General features: G+C 41.3%; 1 protein-coding gene across 6 annotated transcripts in view; it reads right to left on the bottom strand.

Annotated features, from left to right (window-relative positions):
* Positions 1-6,871: 6,871 nt before the first annotated feature.
* Positions 6,872-17,188, bottom strand: part of App (amyloid beta precursor protein) — a 223,339-nt gene continuing 213,022 nt past the window's right edge. For all 6 annotated transcript variants that reach the window (XM_028757201.1, XM_028757202.1, XM_028757203.1 and 3 more), the window contains 2 exons: positions 14,445-14,591; positions 6,872-7,860 (listed from right to left, as the gene is read on the bottom strand). In XM_028757201.1, coding sequence (XP_028613034.1) covers positions 7,759-7,860; positions 14,445-14,591 — 249 coding nt within the window. In that variant the 3' untranslated portion in view covers positions 6,872-7,758. The remainder of the gene's footprint in view (positions 7,861-14,444; positions 14,592-17,188) is intronic.

Below are 17,188 nucleotides of genomic sequence, written 5' to 3'. Positions count from 1 at the left end.
CACACACACACACACACACACACACACACACACACACACACACACACGTACACACCACATAGAATAATAGAAATATAGAAACATCTGAGAAACACAGATCTGAATAATATTGAGTAGAAAAGACTCAAGAAGGAAAAATAATGACACAGTTATGTTAGAAATCCTGGCTGTCTGTACTGGCTGGTTTTGTCTTGTTTTGACACAAAGCTGGAGTTACCAGAGAGAAAGGACCCTCACTTGAGGAAATGATTCCATGAAATCCAGCTGTAAGGCATTTTCTCAATTAGTGATCAAGTGGGGATGGCCCAGCCCACTGTAGTTGTTGATATCCCTGGGCTGGTAGTCCTGGGTTCTATAAGAAAGCAAGCTGAGCAAGCCAGGGGAAGCAACCCAGTAAACAGCATCCCTCCATGGCCTCTGAATCAGCTCCTGCCTCCAAGTTCCTGCCCTTTATGAGTTTCTGTCCTGACTTCCTTTGGTGATGAGCAGCAATATGGAAGTGTAAGGTGAATAAACACTTTCCTACCCAAACTTGCTTCTTTGTAATGATGTTTTGTTCAGGAATACAAACCCTGACCAAGACAGAGTCTTTGACAATATGTAGCATATATTGGGTTTTGAGACAACATTTTTCTGTGTAGCCCTGCTGTCCTGGAACACTCTCTGTAGACCAGGCTGACCTTGAACTCAGAGACTCATGTTCCTCTCCTAAATGCTGGAATTAAAGGTGTGTACTGCCACTGCTTATGAAATATATATTTTTTAATTTAAAAATTTAGTTTTATTTCATATGTATGGATGTTTTGACTACAGGGAGATCAGAAGAGGGCACCAGATACTCCAGAACTGAAGTTAGTGTCCTTTGTAAGCAGCCAGAAATTGAAACTAGTTCCCCTGGAAGAGCAAGAAATTCTCTTAACCACCTCTAGCCTCTATATAAAATATATTTTAAATATATTGTGCTACAAAAAGAAGCTTTTTTCTCTGGTTACACATTAGGACCAGTTGTTGGAATTCCCATCTCCTGGTCCTGGGCATCCCATGGTTTTGTGCTGACTGCTGCTGGCCAGTTAGGATACCTGTTACCCTCTCTATAGACACAGATCGGTTTACAATTGCATTTTTTTTTAACCTCTTACTAAAGTTGAAGAAGGACATTGGTTACCTGAAAAGAAAACATTCACATTAGTGTATTTTTCAAGCTCTTCCTAGTAGACAAGGATAATGAACCCAGGTGGGAACTGGCTGCTAAATCTCTTCCCAAAGGGAAGGCTCCAGAAAATGTGCCGGGAGTCAGTCCTTCCCAAGAGACATGCAGAGACAGAGAAGTAGCAGTGCTTCTGGGAATCCAAAATAAAGATCCTGGAGAGAGAAAGGAGACTCACCAACCTTTTTTCCTCTCCCTGTTCTACACTATAGGATCTAGTGGCAATGGGAAAATAATGAGAAGTCTAACAGAATGTCAATATAAATTAATTAATTGATATTATTAATTAATTAAAGAGGTTCAAGATGCAACTGGGGGATATGGAAATATAGATCCCTCTCTCTCTCTCTCTATATATATATATATCTTACAAAAACTAGGTAGAAGAATAAAAGAAGCGAGAGGAGAGGAAACGGAGCTTAGGAAAAGATAGAAGGTTATAAATGTCAGGTGTAAGGGAAAAACTGCAGGATGCCCAAAACAAACTCGGCTCAAATAACATTTAACTCAATAAAAGGAGGAAAACAACCTAAAGAGGAAAATTGAGATGAAGAAAGTAAGGAGTGTCAGATAGAAAGAGGGTGAAATAGAAGGTAGGCAGAGGAGGCCATACATTCCTCAAAGAAGAAGAGTAACAGAGGAAATACTTAGAACTCAGATCTAAGAAAATGTTTCAGAGATGAGGACACTGAATATGAACATCAAAGGCCCAGACAGGCACCCAGAATAACTGATCATAAGAACCAACTAACCCTAAGGGACTGGAGAGATGGGTCAGTGGGTAAGAGCACATACTGCTCCTCCAGAGGACCTGACTTCTATTTCCAGTTCCTGTGTTTGAATGACTTACAACTTCATGTAATTCCAGCTCCATGAGCTCCCATGCCCTCTTCTGGACTCTGTGGCAAAGTGAACTTATATGTGCATACATATACCTCTCCCCCAACACAGATTCACACAGTTTTAAAAATATCTTTAAAAAAACAAGACCAATCTTAAGATCTAGCTGGTAAAATTCTTAGACCTCAAAAACAACAACAAAAATGCTTAGACCTTTCTGCACCCTCTCCCCTCCCAAAAGAGATCTCACAAAGGGTGGGACAATTAGATTGAGCACAGCTTTTAATTTTTTAAAAACATCATATAAATCAAGTACATGGGTACTGTAGTTTGAACTTAAAATGTCCCTCATAGGCTTTATGAGTCTGAATACTTGGTCCCCAGTTGGTGGTACTGTTTGTGAGGTTGCGAATCCTTTAAGGCGAAACCTTGCTGGAGGAAGTACATCACTGGGGTAGATGCTGAAGTTGTATTATCTAGCTTTACATCCTTTTCTTTCTCTGCTTCCTGGCTGCTGTTCAGAGCTGGCCTTCTGCTCCTGTCACTGTGCTTCCCTGCCACCACGTACCCTTTTCTTCTGGAGCCATAATAAACCCTTTCTCCCATAATGCCTCAAGCTTCCGGAGACTAAGAACTTGTTGCTGTAGCATTAGGACTTAATACTTGGCCATAGATAGAGGAAAATAATGTATTATCTACTCCAAGGCTCAGGGACTGTTGCAAAGAACTAGAGGAAAGACTGGAGTGTTATTCAGCAATTTCTTCTGTATTGAAGCAAACATTCCACCCTGGAAGGAGGGTCCCTAAGACTCAGGAAGTTCTCAACAGCCATCCAGAAAAGAGGATCCTGCAGACTCAAGAAGTAAACAATTCTAGGTATCAGGAAGTTCCTGACATTTAGGAGATTCACAAGGCCCTTCTCCAGTTGAGTCTCTGCACTGCACTTCTCATTACAAAAAAGGAAGCTGATAACAGCAGTAATTTGGAAGTGTAAATATTTAGATATCAGTTCCATAGACACATCATATCTATTCAACAAATCATTACATTTGCAGTAAGAACTGCTGGGAGAAGAGACTCTCTAGCTTGCTGAGCATCACTTTTTTTTTTTTTCTGAAGCAAGTGTTTCTGAGTCATCTATGCTCCTGTAAGTAACTTCTCACCCATATTCGTGCAAGCAATTTCAGTGAGTTTGCGAAGTTGTACTTCATTCAGTAGAACCGTATTATTGGGCTAGTGTTAATTACCTACCCTGGTCAAATCAATATTTGTTTTTACCTTTGCAGAATGTATAAACAACAATAACACCACCCCCCAGAAAACAACAAACTGAGCACTCTTTCTTTATTTAGCATGTGGGACCCTTTCTTTTTAAATTGTGGATATTTTGGAAAACATACTTTATGCACACAATATTTATGTTGTGAATGGTACTCAATTTTAGGCCTGAAACTTGTTTATTTTTCTTACGTACCTTGTACACATAGCTTGATGCTGATTTTATACAGTAATTTTTGTTAATTTAATGTTCCTGGTATGAGATTTCCATACAGAGTTTATGTCTGTTCAGAAAGCTTTACACTAGGTTTGATGTCCAACACCTTAAAAAAAATAAAACAAAACAACAAACTTAGAGGATTTCATAAAGTCTCCAGAAGTCAAATGTTTTAAAATGTCAGAAGATTTATGCTATTTACAGAGGCACAGTAATATACTTAGTGATATCACCATAAGATCGAACAGAATTGACAATTAATATAGAAGTTATGTCAATGTGACAGGATGGATCAGCTGGAAACAGAAAGGGTAGATGTAATAATGGTTTATATATGCCCAGTCCAGGGAGTGGCACTATTAGAAAATGTGGCCTTGTTGGAGTAGGTGTGTCTCTGTGGGCATGGGCTTTAAGATCCTCATCCTAGCTGCCTGGAAGACAGTATTCTGCTAGCAGCCTTCAGATGAAGATGTAGAACCCTCAGCCCCTCCTTCACCATGTCTGCCTGGATGTTGCCATGATCCCACCTTTAGAATGGACTCAACTTCTGAACCTGTAATCCAGCCCCTATTAAATGTTGTCCTTATAAGAGTTGCCTTGGTCATGGTGTCTGTTCACAGTAGTAAAACCCTAACTAAGACTTCTCCTCTGGAAAAGTCACACAGCACTTTCAAATCTTACCTCTTTGAAAAAAAAATTTAAACTAAAACTTATGGTCACTTACAACTGAAGGCTGGCCTGGAGTAAGCATCATCATATACAGCCATGTTTGTGCGTCAGTTTCCTGTTTCGTTGACATCAGTAGAATTGTACTAGATGTAAATGTCCTAGAATTAAGCTATTACTTCTCACTAGTGATAATTTATTTTACCAGGCAAAATGATACTATCCTATTCTCACAATCTGTCCTGTGCATTGTTGTACATCAGTCACGCCTAACTCTCCTGTGAAAATATTAATCCTCGGGTGAGTTCTCATCCAGTTTGCCTATACTACAGTTGTGTACTGAAACATCAAACTTCAGTTTCAGTTTAAAGTATTGTGATCTAAAGCTAAAATGTGTTTGGCTAATTCATTATCGCTATGTTTTTCCTTATTTCTTTGCTTTTCTTTTCTTTTTTTAGACCAGTATTATTTGGTTTCCCCCTAGGTCCCAAGGCTACCCTGTGGAGTGGGCCTTAAGTCAAATTAGTTATTGGTTGGTTACTCCCACAAGTTGCGTGCCACCATTATCCTATTGCATTGTGCAAGTGCTTGGCTGATTACTACGTTCTTGAGACACAGGACAATAAAGAAGGAGCAATGTGCTTCCTAACATTTGGAAGAGCAGCTGGATCTAAATTTATGTTGAAACCCCAGTTCTCAACCATGATATGTAGAGATGGGATGTATGGGAAGTGCCTAGGGCTAGATCAGGTCAAGTCTCAGAATGGGACTAGCATTCAAGGAAGATGAAACACTAGAGATTTCCCTCTCCATCTTGTGAGGAATCAGTCAGATGCAAGCTAGGAAGAAGGGCTCTTCTAGAACCCAAACAGTGTCACTACAATCTTCTTTCCAGGTAGTAGAACTAGAAAAATGTGAAATTTAAGCCATTTAGTCTTTGTCTCTTATTCCTTCTTATAGCAGCTGGAATCAACATAGGTATCCCCAATAAATGATTGTGTACATAGGCCATTGAACTATAGATGAAGGATAGCAAGAGGGCTCAGTGGGTAAAAGTGCTTGATGTGCCAAGCCTGATGACTTGACTCTGATTCCAGGATACACACACTGGAAAGGACAGACAGCAGCCCTTCGAAACTTGCAAGTGCATTGTATCATATACAACACATGCCACATAAAATAAATGTTAAAAACTTGTTTATAGATCAGTGGCTTGCAACTTACTTTCCTATAAGATGTTGTCAGGATCTGGACACTTGCTTATTCTTCTAGTGTTCTGGAAACACTTCTGGAAACACTTTTGTTTCTTACTTTTTGAGACAGGTTCTCACCCTGTTTTCCAGGTAGCCTGGTTTCTTGCCTCCCTCCTAAGTTCCAGAGTTACAGATGTGTGAGACATCATACAGCTCAGGAGATATTTCTGGTTAAATATCCTAGAATGTTCATATCCCCACGAATATGAATGACTCCCCACAAAATGTGGGGAGTGACCAGGTCCAGACCTTGCTGCAGAGGTAGTAGCTTACTCGTAGAGAACTTACCTAGCATATAGGGAGCCTTGGAGTCAAATCCCAGCACCCCATACATGGGGCATGGTGGCACATGTTGCAGTCCCAATACTTGCAAGGTGGAGGTAGGACAATCAAGAGTATAGGGTCACCCCTGGCAACCTAACTTTGAGGCTAGATTGGGATACTTGGGACCTTAACTTGAAAGCAAAAACAAGACAAAACAAAACAGCAACAACCCCCCCCCCAAAACAAAAACAAAACAAACAACAACAACCAAAACCCAAAAACTCTACAGCTTTTCTGTGTGTGTGTGTTTCACATTTGGAACATGTACTGGCTGGTTTTGTGTGTCAACTTGACACAAGCTAGAGATATTACAGAGAAAGGAGTCTCCTTTGAGGAAATGCCTCCATGAGATCCAGCATTTTCTCAGTGAGTGATCAAGGATGGGAGGGTCCATTGTGGGTGGTGCCATCTGTGAGTTCTATAGTCTTGGGTTCTATAAGAAAGCAAGCTGAGCAAGCCAGGGGAAGCAAGCCAATAAGCAGCATCCTTCCATGACCTCTGCATTAGCTCCTGCCTCCAAGTTCCTGTCCCGTGTGAGTTCCAGTCCTGATGTCCCTTGGGTGATGAACAGCAATGTGGAAGTGTAAACTGAATAAACCCTTTTCCTCCCCAACTTGCTTCTTGGCCATGATGTTTTGTGTAGGAATACAAACCCATACTAAGACAGAACATAAGGACCAAGACAGAGCAGCATGGCCTTTTCAAACAATGAACACCATCAGTTACACTTATGGAATATTTAACTGGCACCAAGAGCTGGGTTCCCACAATTTCTCTTCAGACATTCAGGTTAGGTGGGAGTAACCAGATGAAAGGCATTCTCAGTAGTCTAGATGACTAAATAATAAACTCTTACCATAGACTCACACCAGTACACTGTATCCCTATGAAGGCCCAATGTTATACAAACTGTAGAATGCCTCAAGGGGTTGTCTCAGGGTGCCCTCTCTATCCTCTCATGCTGCTCCCGGTTTTCATGTTCTGTCAATACTGTTAAATGAAGCGCCTTAGATTGAGAAATGCAGGGATCCTGCCTCTCCCCCTCCCCCACACTCAAGGTCCATAATCACCCTTCAAAGAAACGTCTTGCCTGGAGTTATTTTATTTAATTTATTTATGTAATACAGTGTAGAAAGCTATCATGGCATAAGCAATGATTCTGTACAATCATCCTGCAGAAAATTATTTTGGAGAATTCTTGGTAATTGGAGACCAGCAGAACACTCCCTCCCCCCACCCGTAAAAGTGCTTACGATGAACAGGGATATTATTATTATTTTTTTATTTTTTATCAAAGATCCAAAGATACATGGACAAAAAAAAAAGTTCAAATTCTCAATGCCTAATGTGTGCACATAAAACAGGCACAAAGAAATCAATGTGTATCCTCTTATTCCTATATCACAAAGAGAGCAGAAGCAGCAGTCTGTACAGTAAGATGCAATCATGGAAAAAGAATTTTCTAAATCATTTGAAATACTTAAAAATGTTTAGAATGCATAGTGATCAGGAAAAGAATACTTAGGAGAAGCAGCTACACGCCCACGTTCACACGAAGCATCCCCATCGATTTTTAAAGCATATTTCAAGTAGGAGTTTTTCGGGCCACAAACCACAAGAATAATATACAACGGGCTAAGGGGCTATGTATGTGATAAATAATCAGGAGAGAATCTATTCATGCACTAGTTTGATACAGCTAATTTTTTTTTACAGTACACAAAACCCATTAATAATGTAGTGTAGAGACCAGAATGTAAAGAGAGAAAGAGAGAATACATTACTGATTTGTATATTAATTCAAGTTCAGGCATCTACTTGTGTTACAGCACAGCTGTCAAAAGCCGAGGGTGAGTAAATAAACAGACGGGTTTATTTCTTTCCACGTTATTTTATAAATGAACACCGATGGGTAGTGAAGCAATGGTTTCGCTGTCCAAGTTCAGAGGCCGCTGCTGTGGCGGGGGCGGGGCTTAGTTCTGCATCTGCTCAAAGAACTTGTATGTTGGATTCTCATATCCATTCTGCTGCATCTTGGAGAGGTGGCGTTCCTCTGGGGTCACGGCGGCATCAACCTAGAAAGCAGGTACAGAGACTCCGGTTTAAAATACACCAAGGACTCTAAGGTAGCACAATACTCGTAGGCAGTAACAAGACACGGTGTGCAGTTCTTTTCTTTGGCCCCAAAGTGTATAACAACTATGATTTATCAGCTTTAGCTCCAACTTCTGACACTACGTGCCCGAGCCAATGGCTCACGCTGATGCAGCGTCTGGCCACTAGGTGGCGATGAAAATCTTGAGGCGAGTACTCGGGTCTGCACAGGGCACACTGGCTGAAACAGCCAGCACTGGAGTTGTGAGATGATGAACAAAAAATAACCACAAAGTGCACTGTGAGTGACACTTAGATCTGTGCAGAATATAACACTCAGCTTCCTGGGGCCCCGGGTATCTTCTGCCATTTCGAGGTACTTTTATCTCTGTAGGAATGTTAATGAGAGTACTGAGAGCCTATTAAATAAAGGTAACACACACACACACACACACACACACACACACGCATGCAAATATATAATATGTTATAATATATATACACATATAATATAAATTATACCATATATATATATATATATATATGGGTATAAATAAAGGTAACATATATATTAGTTAAAAATATATATGGCAATATATTTTACCTATAAGTATAATTATAGGTAATATAACTATATAATATAGGTAATATATAGGTAAAATAAAGGCAATATGTATATATTACTTGACACAGAAAAGGAAACTATATATACGATCCTAATTATACATAACACTCTATTGTCTGTCTGTCCGTCCATCCGTCTGTCTTTCTATCTATCTATCCATCCAACACATATAGAACTTCCAGTGCTGGGGGTTGGATTCAGGCCTTACATACCCCAGGCCAGAGCTGTTAGAGCTAACAGCAGGGTTCAGCTGTAAGATCAGGTCAGCATGACAAACATGCTGTTCTCAGCCATTGTCACTCAGCTGTGCAGGTGTTAGTCTGTGCAGGGCACTCAGCTCTCCACAGTAGCTAATGGTTGTCCTTGTTTCTATATTTGTACTACCTCTTCCTGTGAGGAGAAGAGGAGGTGCTTGCTCAAGTCTGCTCAGTTAATAAGAGCTCAGCCCCTGTAAAACCACATAGAATAGAGCATACTTTCCACAGAAAAGTTAAGGTGGATTCTATGGGTCTTATTTCAAAGGAATATTTTTTATTCTGTCCAGGACTGAATTGAGCTTGCAGCCTCATTTTCCAGACGACTCCATTTCCCATTGCTGACCGCTGTCAAATGATATCTGGCATTTTCTCCAGCTTTCTCTCTGTCTGTCTCTGTCCCCTGCCCCCACCCTGTCTACTGCCAGCGTGGCACAGTTCAGAGCCCGCATGACTGTCTTACTGCAGTAGTTGCTCCAAAAACCAATGAAGGAAAAAAAAGCCAGAGAGCACACGGTGTCAGTGTTGAGCTACCTACCAGGTGATGGACAGACCTACACATGAAACACAGATCATGACTAGTCCTACGGAAGAAGTAGTTCAGGTGGAGAGAGCCTTGCAGAGATAAACTCCTTCATGGCCATTGTGTGTGACCCCACCTCACAGAACCTGTGACACTTTTTAGGCTGGGCATGAGACAGACTTCAAGACACAGTCAAAATACAGTGGGAGTAGGAGCTGCTCTTCTCTCAGGTCATGGGACAGTTCCTTCTGCTCATTGGTCCTGTCTGCAGGAGGTGGTATCCAGATGGGAGCTGTTCTCTTCCCTCCTGTGAGAGTTGCCTGCAGTCCAGTCTCCAGGTTATCCCAGTAAGTGCCTGGGCGTTTCCTCTTATATCAAGCGCTTCCTAGGAGCTGGTGCTCAGAGAGCATGGCTCAAATGGATGCTCAGCATCACTGCCCTTTGGGAGGAACACACAGGTGGTTTTCCCATCTCCTCCTGTTTGCTGTGATCTGCTCTGTTGTCAACACATGAGGTCACCTCAATTTAATTGGCAATTGTGTAATTGGCCACAGGCTTGCAAGCTAAAATGCCTTCTCTCTACAGACTAACTCCCAAAGTGAGTTAGCCTCCTATTCGGCTCATTAGGGATGAGACTGGCTGCAATCGTGTGTCACTTGAACCTGGCCATTTTCTCCACTCTCTAGGACCCCATAACTGAAATTTCAAATAGGGCAATTAAAACAACAAACTTGCTTTGGAGATCAAGCATGAAGTTGCTGTTTCTCAGTATGGAAACCTATATACAGCTGCCTGTTAGAGTCTATACCTGGAGGAGGGGCAGCAACTCTCCAGCTGCCAGTCAACAGACATTTGCATTTTCCAAGAACAGCAGGGCACCTGCTTGTTTATTACTGTTAGTTTTCTGTCTTCAAACTCTAAGGTAAGTGCTCAAGGGAGCCCCACCAGAGATCCAAGGCTCAGAGAGCTGGCTCAGTCTCAGCATCTCAATTCCCTGTCTTTTCTTGGTTTGCTTTCCGTGCTAATCCTCCATGCCCTTTGCTGCTGGGAGGCAGAAGGGTTTCAGGATTCCTGCCATGGGGCAGCTTAGCCCTCAGGGTTCACAGGGCTCTGGGCTTCTGAAGAGATTGCTTTTAAAGGCACCCAAGGAGAAGAGTCCAAATGGCATCTTCTAATCCCCAATCCTCTTGAATTCTGGAAGTGAATATTCATGTCTGGGGAGAAACCTCCAGCTAAACAAAGAACAAGGGTGAACCTTCCTCATAGCAAGGGCCCTCCAAGCTACCACAAGGACTGTGCCAATCCCTCTATACCACTATGTGCCACTAGCAACAGATTGAAATTGTGAGCATGTTCAGGAGGCAGTATACTCAAGGGCCATGATACCAGCTACTAAAGTAGGAAAGCTTCCTGACAGAATCAATCTTTGGCATCATTTAAGCAAATCATTAAGTTAATATTTACTTCTTATTTTTTAAAAACTCAAACCAACTGCTCATTTCTGATGGCTATCTACTATATCAATAATATAATAATAATAATAATAATAATAATAATAATCCACAAGGCTTCTTTGCACGTCCACATTCTCTCCACCGTTTTCCTAGGTTTACTATCTCTGGGAGTTTTTCACTGTGAGAACAGAGATGCTCAAGAGACACATGATCCCATCATGCCCAGGTAATGGTAAAAATACAAAGATATGGTCTTGAGTGACCAGGATACTCAGTACATTCATTGCCCCTTTTTGTTCTTTCTGACGCAGGTTTACTCATTCACGAAGGAAGTTAAGCAGAGCTGAGATAGTGTCATTTCCATAGGCAGGGTTTCTTTAGCATACACAGGAGATCGGCTCCAAAACCAAAGAGGAAGGATGCTTAAATTCCTTACTTAATAAAGCATGGTGTTTGCATATGACCTACACACATTCATTCTCCTGTATAGTTAAGCACCCCCAGATGACTAGGACATATAATTCTAAATACAATCTAAATGCAAATGGTTGTTATACTGATTATTTAGGGAATATTTGGTTCATGCTCAGATGCATTATTTTCCCTAAATAATTTTGATCTGTGGTGGGGTCAACCTGTGGCTATGGAGACACTGTGGCTGAGTGTATGCAGCCCTCCTAAGTCAGGCAGGGGATGATGATATCTATCCTGCGCACTCCAGAGGCACTAAAAGATAAAGGGCCCATGGAGTCCATGGCAGCGAGCCTCACTACCAACACCCCAGGCTGAATAGTAGCTCTTGGTGGCCTAGTTCTACCACTTCAGCTAAATGACACTTCCCTAAGGGCAGAGGATGAGAACAGCACTACAAGTAAGTTCCATTTCAACCCTCTGCCCCAATGTAGACTCAACACAGAGCTGGACAAAGCCTCAGCATGGACAGAAACACAGGCCGTTAAAGGGAAAGGGAGACTTCAGACTCTCCACAGCACCCTTCTCCAGGACAGAGTGAATCTATAGGGAGTCAAGTGAAAATCAAGACCCTTTCTAGGTGCCCAAGAAGATACCACTTGGCTACGCTGAGTAGTAGTGCACCCCCAGGATGGTGTAGTTTCTTTAGAATCTGGTTAACATGTCAACCTCCTTTCCTCTGTCCCTCTGAAGAGGCAGTGTCTCTTGTAACTGATCAGAAGAAACACTTGTCCCAGGCTGCAGGAAGGAGCTTAAGAGGAGGCTTAGGTTTGGAGGTAAGGGGATATCATTTTCTGTTCCCCAAGGCTTGCTTTGGGTGTTGCTCAAAGAAGTCAGGATTAGTGTGTGTCACTATTGGATCCTAATGGGAAATTTCCCTCGGCGGGAATGGAGTTCTGGTAAGAACATCATTTTTTTTTGCTCAGCTTTCCTGGACATCATTGTGGCCTTAACAAATCCAAGGCTTCAGATTGTGGCTACATTAACTACAGCCAAATGAGGCTATGAGGGCAGACGGTAGCCCAGTATGTCCTTAGAAGGGAGAGATCAGGACATAGTAAGACCCGTGGGAAACCATGTGAAGACCTTGAGAGACTACAGACATCTACAAACCAAGGAGAGAGGCATCAGGTGCAACCAAGGCTGCTGACAGCCTGATCTCAGATGCCTAACCTCCATCACTGGGCAGGAAAGTGCACTTTTGTTGTGTAATCCACTCAGCCAGTAGTACCTACTCAGCCAGTGGTACCCTCTGTGGTAGCCTTGGTACCTTGCTGGTAGACTCAGGAAGCAGAGATAGGCTCCAGCTTGTAGTATCAACTTTTTTTTTTTTCCCAGACAGGAAGTCCCAGCTTGGACAGAATCACACCAATTTAAGACCATTTAATTAGAATTCTATTAATGAAATTCAAAAGAGGTTTTGAATTATTCACATATACAAATATGGAATTAAAGCAAAAGAAACAGATTTTAGAAATGAGAGAAAGAAACAGTGGAAATAATGTTATACATTGTTTAAAGAACAAAGACTTAGGTACACTTATAGAAAGAGCAAAACCCCAAATTTGGTGTCTGTGCATGTGCGTGCGTGCGTGTGTGCATGTGTGTACGTGTGTGTGTGCATGTGCAGGCCAGAGGTTGGGGTAGGTATTTCCTCAAAGCTCTTCACCATTTTTCTTGAGACAGGGTCTCTTATTGAACCTGGAGTTTGCCAATTCACTTGTCTCTCCCCAGGGCTGGCATCTCAGCCACTCACTGAGGTGCCTGGCGGTTTGTGAGGCTGCTACAGACCCAAACACAGGTCCTCACGTTTGTGTGGCAAACACTTTACTGACTGAGTAGCTCTCCAGCCCCAGAGCTATTGCTTTGAAAAAAACCAAAACAAAATAAAACATGTGTTTATAATCTAGTTTGTGAAATATTCAGCTCTTTCTTCTCCTGCCACCTCAGTTTCCTGGGTCTCATCCAACACACTGGTCTTTAGTATATCCATATCAACTGGGACAGGAAAATAAAACCCACAATAATTCCCATGAGCATCCCCATGAATAAACTGTGGAGATTCTAAGGACCCATGAATGTGAGATTTCTGGCTTTCTCTCACTTGAGTTTATTAAATTATCCCTGCCTTCGTATGAGTAAGGATAGCTTAGAGCAGTTTCTTTGGGTTTAGTGAGATGCTTACTTAACACTGGCCTCTGATGGAAATCAATGGGTAGTATGGGGGAAACCAGGACTATATTAAGTTTGGAGCTGTACGATTCTGTTTATTCGATTGACTTTTTTTTTTTATCCAAAAATGAGATCGGTTTGGCCCCAGAGCTCTTTGGGTTCTAGAATGTTTACACTATTATCTATCTAAAGGTTATTCACACAGGGACGATTTAAAACTTCTTCATCACCAGAAGTGTATTTTAAATGCATAGGAAGATCTTGGCTGTAAATCTACCTCCTTTTGCTCTTTCTTTCCTGCACCAAGAGGGGAAAGAGTTACGTTTTTGATGATGTAACACTGACTTCTGTGGTAAGCATCCCTGCTTGGCTGGTCTGTGGGCAGAAAGAAGTCCAGCACATATGCAGTATGGGGGTCTCATGTCTGCACTCTTTCACACTCCCCGTGTTTCTCCACTAACACCGTGAAACTAAAATTTTTGCTCAGGGTAACAGCTTGAACAGCTCCTCAATGGTAATCACGCATGTTATACTGAGCTATTTGTTACTTTGTCATTTCCTTCAAGACATTAATGGTAAGCGTCATTACTGAAAATTAGTATTATTTATCATCACCTGGTTCTAATCAAAGGCCCAAACAAAACAAAGAAAAACAAAACAACAACAACAAAAACAAACAAACAAGGAATGAATGGTGAGGTTTCATTTTTTGACTTCTGATACTATTTTTGTTATTTAAGAGGAATCATATATATATATATATATATATATATATATATATATATATATATATATATATTTAAAGCTGAGTGTTATAATAGGTCTTAGTTTAGTTAATTTCAGTACAGGCTGTTAAAGTAACAACTCACAATATTAATGAGAGCACATTAAATTCGTGGTACCCAGGGGTAGATGAAAAAACACAGCAAGAAAGCAGCTGTGCCCGAGCACCACGGAGGGATGCTGTTTTTCTCCTAGGTGGCCCTTGGCCAATGTTCAGTGCGTCTCCCAGCCTGTACTTCCTGCCTTGACTCCCACTTGCAGACAAGCCTCCAAGTTTACCTACCTCCACCACGCCATGATGGATGGATGTGTACTGTTTCTTCTTCAGCATCACCAAGGTGATGACAATCACTGTTGCTATGACAACGCCGCCCACCATGAGTCCAATGATGGCACCTTTGTTTGAACCCACATCTTCTGCAAAGAACACCTTCGAAAAGAAGCCAAGAAAAAAGTCTATAAATGCAGGAGGCAGTGGATGTAGAAAAGTTTCAGTGGACCCTCCGCCATAGCTCCGTGAGTATGAGTTGGCAGGTCCATAAGAATGAGTGTCCTATTTTCCAGAACAATGAGCAACACATGGCTTCCCAGGTTCTGAAGTCAACTTCTCCGGTGCATCCCGAGATAGACATCTGCAAGGACCTGAAATCCTCTAACAGGTAAGAATTTGGTGATTCTCTCAGAGGTCCCCACCATTGTTCTGGAAACAAGTCATCACTTTCCTGCCCACAGCAGGTGGCTCTGCCCTTAGCTAGGTTTCAAACCCATATGTTTCCATTTCTTTGGAGGGCCATTTTTTATGTGTCAATAAACATTCTGAAATGTAGGAGTTAGTCAGAGGCAAAAGGACAGTCAAGTTACCTACTTCATAGTACAATAATGCAGATTCAGTACTCTCCTTTAAAAGTCTCTCAAGGGGAGCGGTGGTAGGCAAAGAGAATCTTAGTGTTACAAACAACTCATACTTTGTCAGGTTGCCTCTAGAAATCAAAATTGACAATATTGCTTTACCCTGGTTGTTTATATTGAGCATAAAAAGAATTCTGAGAACATCACAAAGAAATGTATTCACTGTGAGAAAGTCTCTGCAATGTATATATAAGCCTCCGTGCTCTTTCCAAAAGCAAGCTAGTGTTTTTCAGCTTTATCTACTTAGGTGGAGTATCACATACAGGCTGCACTTTAATCATCTTGTTATATAAGAGATGATCTTATGGTGGATTAAACAAGGGAGGGAGGGGGAACTATGCCTAACCATATAGCACATTTGTTATGTAAGTTGGTGCACACAGCTCCCTAAATACTTCTTTCCACGCGGCTTCAGGATAGGTGAATGACCGATTTTCATCGCTAAATCCATCCCTGCTGCAGTTTGCAAAGATGAGGCAAGCTAGAGCAGATAAAAATTTTCTAAGTGGATGTTACTTACGACCGCATCTGCAACAAAACTAGAAATGGCTCATAATTAATCCCCTCACCAACCAAATATGCTAGCCTAACATATTTATTAAAGGAAATCATTAATTAGCTAATGATACTACAGTGAGATGATCAGGAATAAATGTGAGTCTGGACATATCCCTCTGTCTTTAAGGAAATCCTGTAATTCTGGAATATTCATTGCACTAATTACAGTACATTATCTTATCAACTAGCACAGTAGAGGGAGCTGATACCCTTAATTGCTGCGGCTGCCATTAGTCACTGTTGCATTACAGAAGTTCATGTAATTACCGAGAAGGGTGTCTATGACACCAACTCAGGAGAATGGGATTCTGGGCACTCATCTTCCGCTCCACACCCCAACCCCCAGCCAGCCCTACAGCAGTTACCCCAGATTTGTTTTGAAACCCTGCAGCTTCAGCCTGCTCAGGAGCACCTCTGGTTTCACAATAACAAAACAGCAATAAACTTGCCAAATGAAAACTACATTTCAGAAGGCTGGGTGCCTTTTTCTGAATTAAAAATAGGAAAAAAATAATGCAAATTTGAATTCCAAGCCAGCTTTAGATTTGCTACAATAATTCAGAGTTGAGAAACCAAACAATAAAGGCCTTTTCTTTTGGAGATTCATACTAGGATCTACACATTTCACTTACAAACACTGGGAAGACACTTGGACTCCATAAAGGAATCAGACTGCAGGATCACACACTCCATCCAACCACAGCACTGGAGTACTTACCAATCACCAGTATACCGGAATTTTCTTACCGCTTTTTTTGATCACCACTTAAGTTCTTAATTGTGATAATGGGTAACATGGTAAGGAATGCTAACAATCTGGGATTTGGCTTCTTTGAATTTCTGAGTTTTTGGTAGAGAATTATATCATCTCCGCCTACCTACAAGGAAGACCCTTGCATCTCTGTTCATTTTAATTCTGACCTTAGGAAGAAAAATGCCATTCTCTTAAGAGAAACTGCTATCTGCTTTCCCTAGGTTTCTGATGACTGACAATAACAGAAGCTGAGGCAGCACAGCCACCTCTCGGCTCCATCTACCTTAAAAGGTCTCTGCTAACTTTCTTTGAAGACAAAGAAATAGTGGAGGTGGGGAAGCAGTAGGAAGGAGGAGTGGTCAGGATGGACTGAAAGAATCTATCTGTAGGTGGGAAGGTAAGCAAACACTGCAAAAGAGGATTCCAACCAAGTACTCTCTGCATGTTTACTTAAGACCGACTCTTCAAATGAAACTATAGTTTACCGAGAATGATCATGGCCGAAAGGATTTCAAAAATCTTGATTTCTAATTTTTTTTGTGTATTTACATAATGAAATTATCTTGGAAACTGGAATCAAATCTAAACAAGATTCACTTACGTTTCCTACATACAGTATATATCTAGCTTAAAGAGAGTTTTATATAATGCCTTTCAGAACCTTGTGGTGTTGAGTTTCTTGTTTGTGGTATCCTGCCAAGGGTCAGGAAGTGAGTTCTAGACCTTTCCAGTTTGGATATTTGGATTAGATGTGTTCAACCTGAAAAGCCTATTTTCTTTTTTTTTTTTTTTTTTTTTTTTTTTTT

This window comes from Grammomys surdaster, unplaced genomic scaffold, assembly GCF_004785775.1.
Source record: "Grammomys surdaster isolate TR1022 unplaced genomic scaffold, NIH_TR_1.0 126153, whole genome shotgun sequence".
In the NCBI taxonomy this organism is placed as follows: Eukaryota; Metazoa; Chordata; class Mammalia; order Rodentia; family Muridae; genus Grammomys; species Grammomys surdaster.
The sequence above is the reverse complement of the archived record's forward strand: the minus strand, read 5'-3'. Positions and strand labels throughout refer to the sequence as shown.